This window comes from Notolabrus celidotus, chromosome 4 (genome assembly GCF_009762535.1).
Source record: "Notolabrus celidotus isolate fNotCel1 chromosome 4, fNotCel1.pri, whole genome shotgun sequence".
NCBI classification, from domain to species: Eukaryota; Metazoa; Chordata; class Actinopteri; order Labriformes; family Labridae; genus Notolabrus; species Notolabrus celidotus.
The window spans coordinates 6,908,859-6,921,057 of NC_048275.1; the positions used below are offsets into that span (position 1 = coordinate 6,908,859).

The 12,199-nt window shown below is 40.4% G+C and overlaps 1 protein-coding gene and 1 long non-coding RNA gene across 2 annotated transcripts in view; one reads left to right on the forward strand and one right to left on the reverse strand.

The window, feature by feature from the left end:
• LOC117811938 overlaps positions 1-12,199 on the reverse strand; it is a 103,544-nt gene that overhangs the window by 53,182 nt on the left and 38,163 nt on the right. The window lies entirely within an intron of this gene.
• The window catches only part of LOC117811937 (neurexin-1a-like), a 404,484-nt gene that overhangs the window by 35,043 nt on the left and 357,242 nt on the right, over positions 1-12,199 (forward strand). Inside the window, exon 4 of the mRNA XM_034682434.1 lies at positions 900-947. Within this exon, the coding sequence (XP_034538325.1) occupies positions 900-947 (48 nt within the window). The remainder of the gene's footprint in view (positions 1-899; positions 948-12,199) is intronic.

Consider the following 12,199-nt stretch of genomic DNA (forward strand, 5'->3'; position numbering starts at 1 on the left):
ACATCTTCATTCTGATGTTTTATGATGATGTGGTTCAAGTGAAGGCACATTAGCATTAAAATTATTAGGATATAATGCATGGTGGTGGACTGGATTTTAGAGCTAATCCTACATCTGTCCTTGTAATGCATGTCGCTGCTTTCTGCACAGACCGTCTGTCCATGTAGTCGCAAACTTTCCATCGATGTGGCTCCTGCATATTTTTCCTCACGCAGCATAACAGGGATGTAAAGCACTGTCCTTCTAACTTCTCTCTGTTGCCGCTCCACATTCCCCTCCGTAAAATTGCACATATAGGTAGCCATCAAGCCTCTTTCTCCTGTCGTCTGTCTGTCCTTCTCTGACTTGACACTTACGAGTGTCTCCTCTCCTTTTGTTCTCCCTCTTTGTCTGGAATCTGCTTTCTTCATGGAACATTTCATCAAATCTCATAGGTAAAAATAAAGGTACTGACCTTTCAATTCTGGGAAATCATAGAAACGATCACAGCAATGTTTGTGGCATCGAATGCTTAAAACTACGCAAAGCAAATTCAGGTCATTGGCTTATTTTTCAAAAAACTGCTTTCTTAAAATTAATGAAAGCTTTCCAAGGTAGGTGCTGCTTCCACTTTGCATCCACACGCTTGAGTTATGTCACCTGTTTCTTTTCTGCTTGTTGCATGGGACTCATTAACGAGACTCACATGGGCACATACGCGCAACAGCTGCTGTCTTAGTCCCAGTTCAACACCACTACTCAGGAGTAACTATATTTATGTTAAGATCAGGGGGTTTGGGGGGGTTTTCGTGAGGTTTGATCATGGTGTTGTGGGCCTCCCATCCTGGCTGTGATCTTCACCTCCTCTCCCTGTGGGGTAAGTGGACTTCTGATCTTTGCTATTTGACTCTCCTCCTCAGGGCAGAGAGGGGAACCTTGGCTTCTAAGGTCCCTACTGAGCATTCCAGGTAAAACTTTGATTCTTTCAAGTTGGTTACTGACATAGAGCCATATTTAGCAAGTCATCCTGAGCTTACTGAAGTGTGGGAGACGTGAATGTCAGTGTGCAAGGCTTAGTAATTGGAGAGGTGAGATGTAATAACACTGTATGACTTCAATGTTTAAGGCTTAGTGATCAACACACTGACATTCAAGTGTTCCACACACATTCTGAAATGAGTTTTCTCTTGATTTTGCTTGCTGTTGTTCTGCTTTGACATTTACTATGATACGTTTGCATTCATATATATATATACGGTTTCCAAACCCTTTATCTTTAAGTTAAAATAAATGCTTGTAATGTTAAATACCATCTCTTGTCATAAACTTGTGAAGCATCACCTGAACAGGTAAGTCTTCAGTCGCTCTGTGGTAGAAGAATAATGCTGTGTGAGGACGTTTCTAGCTACTGTAATGTCAGCCCGTTCTTCTCTTAAGGGCGAAAACGTACACTTTATCAAAACCCTCAACATCACATGTCAACACACATGGTACCCACAAGACTCTGAAGTACTTGAATGCAACATAAACCCATTTCATATCAACATGGACACTCAGAGAAACTGCTGCTCTCGACCAGTATAAAGTAAGTCTGCTTAAAGCAGAGGTTGTTTTGCACCAAACTTAACCAGACTGTTGTTTTTTACAGATGATAGACGAAGACCAAACTTACACTTTAATATGCAACAAATAGATCCTACCTATAGTGTCAGTCTGAGACACAAAGAGTCATGACAAAGTGTCAGTTTTTGACATCCTATGAGAACGGGTTGCATAGATTCTGCAGCTAGAATGCAAGCTGAAGTGATCTACAAGTACACTAGCAGTCAAAAGTTCAGACACACCTTTTCATTCATTGGTTTTTATATATTTAACATTGTAGATTAACACTGAAGACATCAAAACTATGACATAATCTGGTTTTGCCATAATCTGGATTACAACAGTAGTCAAATAGGGCTATCCATTTATTGTGTGCTAACCCTACCTCTGAACAACACAACTGATGGTCTCAAACACATTAAGAAGGCGAGTCATTCTACAAATGAACTCTTGACAAGGCTCATGTTAATTAGAAACCATTCCAGGAGACCACTTCATGAAGCAGACTGAGAGAATACCAAGAGTGTGCAAAGCTGACATGAAGGAAATAAGGGGGCTACTTTACAGAATCTAAAATCTAAAACATATTCTGCTTTGTTTAACACTTTTTAAAAATTTAAATAATTCCATATATGTTCTTTCATAGTTTTGATGTCTTTGGTATTAATCTACAGTGGTTCAAATAATTAAAATAAATACAAACCCTTGAATGAGAAGGTGTTTCCAAACTTTTGACTGGCAGTGTATATGTGGATATCACTCACACGTACACACACATACACACACAGTCACATACACATGGATTTAACATCTGCTGATTATCAAATGTCGATTTTCACCAGCAAAGGTAAGTTTCATTTTCCCAATCCAGCTGTTCTTATGGTTTTGTGAATGGATGAGCACACATTGGCTTTTCACGACACACAAACACAACATACATACATGAAAAGGGAATTATGTATCCTGCTTTTTGCACAATGCACCCGACTCAAGACTTGTTCCACCTTTTTATCCTCGTGATACACAACGCTCACTGCTGTTTTCAGCGTACACTCTATAGCCACTATACTGAAACCCACAGGTTCTCACTACACTCCACCAAACACTCATCTTACAGTAGAAGTGGCAGAAGGAAAGCCACAGGGAGAGATTGAGAGAATGCTGATGAAGCACAAACCTGAGCGTGCTGTTTCTAATTTGGGCCATGGTTAGCTGTCCCTTGTGTTTCAGTGTAAAAACCTTGTCACCAGTTATGTACTGTGTGGTCACAAACACATATCCCCTTTGAGTATTAAACCTAGGAGTGAGGACAGCGCCTGTATTCATTGTCTGCTTTAAGCTTGTGAGGCTATTGTGTATTATGCCGGCTCCCCCTGAGGTCCTCCTGTGTCATGTTAACCACTTTTTATGGTTTATCCTCTGTTTCATGGCCGCTCCCTGGAGGATGGACTAGTTTTTTTTTCTCTCCGATGCTTTCAGCTGGTGTGCCGACATTGGATTCCTAAAACCTTGCTTGCATCCAGCTCCAGAGAGCAGGGCAGACAGTAGGATAAGTCATAATACCGCTGGCACACAAATCACAGGGTATTTAATTGCTGTCATCACAATAAACTGCCATGTGCAGCTTAAGAGGCAGTGCAGGCTGTGCAGGCAGGCTTACAGGTACAACAGGGCTATTTCTAAATTAGTGTACTTTCTAATGTAATTGCTTTCACTTTCCAAAGATGGAAATTGTCGCTTTTCATTACACCGTGCAGATTCCAGGGGATTTCAATGTTGTGAGCAAAAGGAATCCTTTGCTGGTAGCTTGGACTCGATGGCCTCCATTTTTCATGATGAATTTAATAGATTTTTTACAAGGCACTACTCCCCTTCTTGTTATTTTAAATAACAATGATACACAACGGTATTTTACAAGTGCACCACACTCGTATAAGACTGATAAATGCTTGCATATAGTGAAGTCTCAGACTCAGTAATCAGTTATTATATTACAAAGGTTCCCCTGTTTCAGCTTGAGCTCTTGTCGCTGTACCCTCCAGTTTTGCTGCAAGATTTTTATGCTGTGATTGGATACTGAATACTAAATATGATAATTTCACAGCCATTGTAGGAGTCAAAAGAGTGTTAATGTTAGTCATGTTCTCACACATACAAATCCACTGTGGACTGTGGGTTTGAATAGGGGAAAAATCACACATCTAACATATATGGTGATGCGTGTGGGTGAATGAGTGTTAGTGTGATCATTCTATGTATCTTTTTTTTGTGTTAAATGAATAAAAACCGAGCCACTTTAGACGCAAACAATGGCACAATCACTGTATTCTCTGCACTAATTAAAAGTGAAACAGTGAGACTAATTAAATCAGATACAGATTTATGCACATGATGAAATAAACATCATATAAAAACCAAGCAAGTGCTGGAGCTATAGATTCTAATGTTAGTATCCCGTCTAATCCGGGACATGTTGACTTAACCCTGGAGAAAAAGCATCTTGTAAGGATATGTGCATATGTTTGCATTCCTAATGGAATTGTGTTGTGCTTAAGCTGGGATGCGGTGCAGCTCAGTGAGTGAGTGCTGTATGAGTGTTTAGGTCACTGAAAGATGTTGAAAAGCCTCACTTAACATGCAGCATGTGGGGTTTTGAAGTACTGCCCGTTTACTTCAACACAAGCTCAGGAAGACACTTTAGTGTCCCATATTATGCAGTTTCACCATCTGTTTAACAGCAAGAGGTCATAATGGTTCATTGTTTCTGAAAGCTCTAACACCGGATGCTTTAGCTCACACTCTTGAAAGCATATAGAAACACTAACAGGCTGCATTATAGGTGTTTTGTTTATTTTGAGATGGTCAGAATGTCATTTGTAACCTCTCACAGGCTTTTACTACAGCGCTGCCTCAGTGACTTTATTATCCAGAACTTTTTTTAAGGATTGCAGAAGTACCTACCATTAATCTCTACAGATCCACATTAAAACTTAGTATCTGGACCTGAGGGTCTGGATTTTCAATATGAGAAGTTGTCTAACTTCTGTTTGTAATATGTTTGTAGTCAGAGTAGAATTAATCAAACACATTTCAGCAGACTTTGGAATTAGCAGGAGAAACGGTCAGTATGGAGAGCTAAAGCAGGCAGACAGCACACAGTTGTAATGACATCCTGGCTCCCATCGGTAGTAATCTAGTAATTAATCTTTATCTCTATAGGCAGATATCTGCATGCAAGTGCAGCTAACAAACCATTCTGCATCAAATATTTCAAATTGAGCGGCAAATCTGCTCAAAGTTTTGTTGCAAAAGCTGATCAGCTGTTATATTTCCGGACTGAATGATCGATAAGATGAGCTAAGCTAAGCTAAGCTAAGCTAAGCTAAGATAAGATAAGATAAGATAAGATAAGATAAGATAAGATAAGATAAGATAAGATAAGATAAGATAAGATAAGATAAGATAAGATAAGATAAGATAAGATAAGATAAGATAAGATATTACTGTATTGATCCCAGGGGGAATTCGGTTGTTGCAGCAACCCAGACATAACTACAATCAAGAATACATTTAAATAAGTAAAAATAAAAATAGATAAATAGAGAGAATACAAATTTACGATGTATACAAATGCTACAAGTTAAATAAAAAGTGGTAATTACAGGCAGGCAGTATTACAAAAGATAAGAGTTTGGTTCAACAGATAAGCACTTTAAAAGTTAGTTTTTCCTCTTAAGAAATCTTACAAAGTTTGCATTTTTATCATGATTTGATATTTCAGTAGACTTGAGACCAATAAATAGTAATTAAACCATAAGAAAATAGGTTTACTTTCCAAGCTCATACCCCTGAAGTTAGCTAGTGTGTGTTTAAGCCCCTCCCCCTATGAACTACAGGAATTATAAGCTAGCCAGCTCTTATAAATTGCCACAGTGTGTTCTCTTTTTCAGTGTCCTCACATCCAGCCACATTTGCAACCTTAACCAGTAGGTCACTCAGGTCTTTTGATCAGAGCTTGCTGGTTGTCCCTCGAGCTCATCTAAGAACAAAAGGTGACCGTGCTTTTGAAGTGGTGGCACCAACATTGTGGAACGTTCTTCCTGTGAATATTCGTTCAGCTGTCTCTGTTGTCACTTTTTAAAAACTCTTAAAGACACATTTATTTAAACAGGCCTTCGACTCACCTTTTACAGACTAATGTTTCAATTAAGCTATTGTCTGTTTCTTTGAATGTTTTATGATTTCATTTTAAATTGAATATTTTTCCTGTGAAGCACTTTGTGATTTTATTCTATGAAAGGTGCTATACTAAATAAAATTGCTTACCTACCTACCTACCTACCTACCTACCTACCTACCTACCCACCCACCCACCCACTCACCTACCTACCTACCTACCTACCCACCCACCCACTCACCTACCTACCTACCTACCTACCTACCTACCTACCTACCTACCTACCTACCTACCTACCTACCTACCTACCTACCTACCTACCTACCTACCTACCTACCTACTTACTTACTTACTTACTTACTTACTTACTTACTTACTTACTTACTTACTTACTTACTTACTTACTTACTTACTTACTTACTTACTTACTTACTTACTTACTTACTTACTTACTTACTTACTTACTTACTTACTTACTTACTTACTTACTTACTTAAGGATCAATAAAGTGGACAAGTCCCTCACTAGTTTCCTGCAGCTGAAAATGCTACATTTAATAACTAGCCTTTCCATGGTAACTTAAAGTCAGTTCTTCTCCAGAGCAGCAGCTATAATTTGCACTAAAGTCTAACATTATAGTAACTTGGATGTCATTTTACAATCCTATTCTCAATCCTTGTTTAGTGATGAATGTCCATAGCTTCATGGATTGCTTTACAGGCTCCATTAGCTTCAGGCAGCACAGAGGCCAGCTGCAGTACAAGTCATTTTCTCATACGGCTTCGCTTTCATGTGTGACCTCACCTGGGTTATGTGACCCAACTACGTACAGCCTGCAAGAGCAGAGTGTGAAAGAAGCAGGTGTAGTAAATGCATCAGAGCAGAGCAGTCGTAGTAGGTTCCATGTGGTATTTTGTAGAGAGAGAGGGCTGCATTAACTCCCTCTCTCTTTTCCGTACATTATCGGCTTTGTAAGATGACAGCTGAAATTTTCCGGTTGTCAGAGTGAGGCAACATGCTTTTACACATATGACTCTATGCAGGTATCTGTCATTTGGGAATAACAACTATTATGACAAGCAATGGCTCCATTTGTCAAAGTGTTATGTAACAGATATTCATGCTGTCACTTTTAGCTTAAAGGGGTGTATGGGTGACAGTGTGTGTGAGTGATATCAGTGAGGTAAAAACATCACTGTGAGGGAGGGACATTGTAAAGTGGGCACACTGCTCCCTTAAGTCTGTATTAGAGTCCTTGTTTCTGTCTTTGTTCCCTCTTGATGCTCATAGATGTGAGTTTGTTACAGTGTTCAGAGGCCCTGATTAGATTTCAGTGTACAGCGGAGAAGATCAAACCAAAAAGGCATCTCATATTTTTTGGGATGACAGTTGAAACCAAAGACTATCCCATGTGAAACACGAGAGAACCTTTGCAACTAAAACGCAACAAGTTCGTTCAGATAATGTAGAGCGGCACGTCAGAGTGCAACTTGTCAAGCCTTGTCTGCTTTCTTTATCTGACAGTTAACACGATACCATGTGGTGTGCGTTGATTCAACAACAGATGTTGCTTTGTAGCTTCACATGAAACCTGGAAGACTGTCAGAGAAATCCTTTCAGCTCCATTGACTCCCCCAGGATTACAATTTCTCAGCTTTAACCCGAGAAACAGGCATTGGCTGTGGCTGTAGTTGTTTCTTTGAAATGAGTGGTAACCTGATTGGGAGATATGTGGTTAGATTGTATTTTAAGAAAGACCAACATTTCCTTAAAGGTGACATATTATGCAAAATTGACTTTTTAATGGTTCTCTACCTGAAATATGTGTCCCTGTCTACAAACCCCCTGAAAATGAAAAGAATCCATTCTGCCCCTGTTCTGATTTCTCCACCTTTCTGTAAATGTGTGCTGAAACGAGCCGTTTCAGACTTCCGTGTTTTTGTTACGTCACAACAATATCCGCTCTGTCACAGAGTCAGAGCTCGGAGCTTGTTCAGCCCATAGACTGTATAAAATACAACTCAACCCCTCCTCTGTTTTTCATTCCCTGCACACATGTGTGCTAACAAGGAGCTAAGGAGGGAGGCATGCTAGTTGTGGGCCGTCTTAATGAACTCAAAGGTCGCTTTTACTCCCCACGTCTGCAGATTTGAAGATCTAGTGGATGATTTCATGGAAAAGTGCTAGCGCTAGTTAGCACAGCCACATAGCTACATGTTAGTAGCTGTGTACCAAGACACACGTCGACATACTGACAAATAAAACAACAAGAAACACTAAATCTGTGACCAATCCTTCAGAAAGGACCTGCTGCCTTTCTGGCAGAGGTCGGTTTTACTCCCCACGTCTGCAGATTTGAAGATCTAGTGGATGATTTTTATTTTTCATGGAAAAGTGCTAGTGCTAGTTAGCATAGCCACATAGCTACATGTTTGTAGCTGTGTACCAAGACACACGTCGACATACTGATAAATAAAACAACAAGAAACACTAAATCTGCGACCAATGGTTCAGAAAGGTCCTGCTGCAGGCGCCTCTCCGTCAGGATTAGATTATGGATCAAATTCTGTGAGCAGCCGTGTATATTCAGCTAACATGTAAACATTAGATCAACGTGCTGGAGAGCCGGGGCCACATCCACTTCCTGAGGGGGCGTGGTCAGAGGGAAAACAGACCGTTCTGAACAGGACTGAAGAAGAGGGTTCTTCAGGCATGCCAAAATCTGATTTTTAAAGTGTTTTTTTGAGCATAAACTTTAAAGACATGTTTAAGGGACCTCTTAGACCAATATATATTGATGAAAAAAGCGTGATATGTCTTGATTCATACCTCTCTTGAAGGATGGTCAAATCAAGAGAAGTCTAATTTTTACAAACTGATATTTGCATTACTGACTCGCCTTGTGGTGTTTCTTTTTATAGCCTGTGTAGTATTGTCCACTTGTGTTGAACTGGGCTTTTGCTTGACAGTCTGTGCAGAAAAGAAAAGAGACAGGAGAAGTTGACCGTAGAGCACCCCTGGAACCATGCCCACTACCAACTCTCATCTGGCGGAAATTTGCATCTCTTCAAGCAGACAAGGGAAGCCAAAGATCAGATTGTAGAAATTGTCTCGTTCTCACATCTCAAGTAGCTTGTCAGGTTTTGTCACCTGTCCAAGTTTCCCCCTGGCTACATAATAACACAAAAATTAGACACTGCTCCACAGGGCTGTACACCGTTATCAAACAACAACCAGTAGACCGTATTCCCACAGTGGCTTCTTCCTGTGGTGTTGGAGAGCTCAAATATATTTAGCATGCCTGACTGCTGTGTTTCAGGTCAGAAGTGGCATAAACCTTGATTATCTGATGAAATGTGATCACTTCTGAGCTACCCAATTAATAAGCAGCCTCACAGACAACAGATAGTGAAACACCAGAAAGAGATTGGGGCTTGTTTTAAGTTTTTAAAACGTGTTTGACAGCCTGATGGTGGGAGAAGCTTTCTTCTGATGTTCAATAACAACACTAAGAGGCAGGGACTGGAATTTGATCTGATGGCTTATTCATGACAGTATCTTGGGTCAAAGAAGGCAAGCCAATGACGAAGACCATACGTTAACAGCTCTTTTAAATACTGTTTGAAGAGTATAAGGAAACACCTCTTATTCCTAAGATGGAATTGACAGTTTTAACTTTAACTGTGAGGAGAAAACCTTTGACTTCAGAAAGATTAAATAGCTACAAGTCAAAGTTACCTCTGTGGTCTGCTAAACATACACCTGTTAATTATTGAATTCAGGTGTTTCAATCAGACCCCTTATCTCCAGTGAAGTGCAACCTTTATGCTTCAGCATATCAAGACATTTTAACAATGCTATGCTTCCAACTTTGTAGCAACAGTTTGGGGAAAGCCCTTTATTTCTGTTCCAACGTGACTGTGCCTCAGTGCACAAAGCAAGGACTATAAAGACATGGTGTGATGTGGAAGAACTTGACTGTCCCGCACAGAGCCCTGACCTCAACCCGATCAAGCACCTTTGGGATGAACTGGAACAGAGGTTGTGAGTTTGGCCTTGCCTCATAAATGCTCGACAGAATGAATGGGCACAAAGTCCCACAGAAACAATCCAACAGGTGTGGAAAGCCTTACAAGAGGAGTGGACGCTGTTATAGCTGCAAAAGGAGACCAACTCCATATTAAAGCATTTGAAAACAATGTCATTACAGTCCCTGTTGGTGTAATCGTCAGGCGTCCGAATACTTTTGTCCATGTAGTGTATTTCTTTACATCGACTTCTAGGATTGACGCTTGGTCAAGTGTATTCTCTCCATGGTCACAAGTACCTGTTTGCTTCCTGATTAAAGTGCATACAGGACTAAAAGTTAGGCATGAAAATGACATCAGAACACAGCTAACATTAGCATTCAATCACTTCCTAATTAGTGTTAAAGTTTCTAAATCACAGATGTGATGGGAAAGGAGAACATTTCAGAAGAGCTAATGCTTTTGTTGGCGTCTATTTTTACATCACATTAGCTAGCCAACAATAGACAGGCGGCGGTGTTATGGTTTGACGAGTCGCCCTGCTAACTGGTGACTTTCACCATGTTACTACAACTACCACCTAAGCTTTTGACTGTAAGTAGCTAGTACACTAAAACATTGGTGGCCTTAGCTTGATCATTTGGAGTATTAGCCCTGGCAGCACATCACCCCCACTCTCATGCACCTCCACTGGCTCCCTGTTAAGTACAGCATCTCCTATAAACTCCTCCCCCTCACTAACAAATCCCTGCATGCCCTCCGCCCCCAATACCTGGCTGACCTCCTCCTCCAACACACTCCATCCCGGAACCTCTGGTCTTTAGACCTGGGTGTCCTCTCCATCCACCGGACTAAGCTGCAGACTTTTGGAGACAGAGCAGTCAAAACGCACCTTTTCCTCAAGGTCTTTCCCCATTAGCTAGTGTTGTCCCCACCTACCCCCAGACCCCCTACCTGACCCTGTGAAGTGACCTTGGGTTTCTTGAAAGGTGATTTATAAATCCCAGTTTTTATTATTATAATTTTTAGCCTCAATCTGGTCGCAGGATGAGAATCATTACGTGTGCACGTGTGCTGGATTGAGGCTAATATCCTAGCTGTCGAGAGCTAGACTCCTGTACAGTACTTCAACATCTTCTCACCTCAGTCTCATCCATTGTTCCCATGACTTTGCGCATAAGTTCTCACAAAGTGTACAACTTGAAAGCTTACACAAGTATTGCTTTTCACTGACCTAAATTCCAAAGCCTGTCCCCTAACACAACACCGGTTGCACTGTAAAGAAAACAGCCTCTTACCTCAAATATCCTCAAACTCTGACTTTAAAAATAAAATAGTTATCTAACACTGAGTCTTAAAGTCTATCCCCACTAACCCCCTCATTAGCCGCAGGCAGCAAGCCCCTCAGGGCAGAACAGCAGAGATGTGTAATTGTTGCTCAACTTATAAAGATTTTGCAGACCCTTACAGCAACAACAAAATGTCCATTTGTAAACGCTTCAGATGAGAAAGCCAACGTTTTCTGTCAAACTGATTTCACACATATTATTACTCATGCTTCCAAATAACAATAGTGTGAGGAATGTGATTAATGCAAGGGTGAGGGGGAAGTATGATGAACAAGTGTGATCATAATTATTTTTAATAGATGTGATGAGACGATAGCTTCAGTCAGGTGACGCACAATGAGTCTTCTCTTAGTGGTGCAGCGGTCCGGTTCAATGGTAATGTCTGTATCCCAATTTAATCAGTCAGTTTTTGAAACCTCATTGAACAGGGAATACAGATTATAATGAGCCTAAAGACTTTAAATGTATGTGGACATTAACACCTAAAGAGAAGAGGGGATGAAAACTGATGACTTTCACCAGGTAAAGAGAAAGTTCAAGATGAAAAGAAAGAACAGATGACTGAGCTTTGGTGCAAGAATAGCTCCAGAAGAGAAGAACTGTCCAGGAAACTACAGTCCTTGTTATTTTTTAAGTTTTCTTCCATACCTCCAAAACACACATTGCATGCATTTTGTCTATTTTCTTATTTAGAGTGTTTTCTTCAAGTGTTTTTTGTCACCAAAAAGTTCCTAAACTCCCACATGATAAAAGGAATATGAGAGAAGTCAGACTTAACATGTAGACCAAACTGCTGGCCAAGCTGGCCTTGATGTAATCAACTTTTCACTTAAAACAGGAAGATGAAAAGGAACCCTGAGCTGCTGGAGATGAAAAGGCGAGTTAAGACTACAGCAAAGTTAGAGGAGCTTCACCGGCCAACAGAGAGTTTGGGTTTTTTAGAGGTCTTGGAACTTTTCTTCTTCTTCAACTTCTTGTTTGGCCATTTGAGTTTTCCAAGATTCTGTATGTGTCTGAGTGTCTTACTGCACTGGGCATGGCATGATAGGTTTTCAAAATGGAAG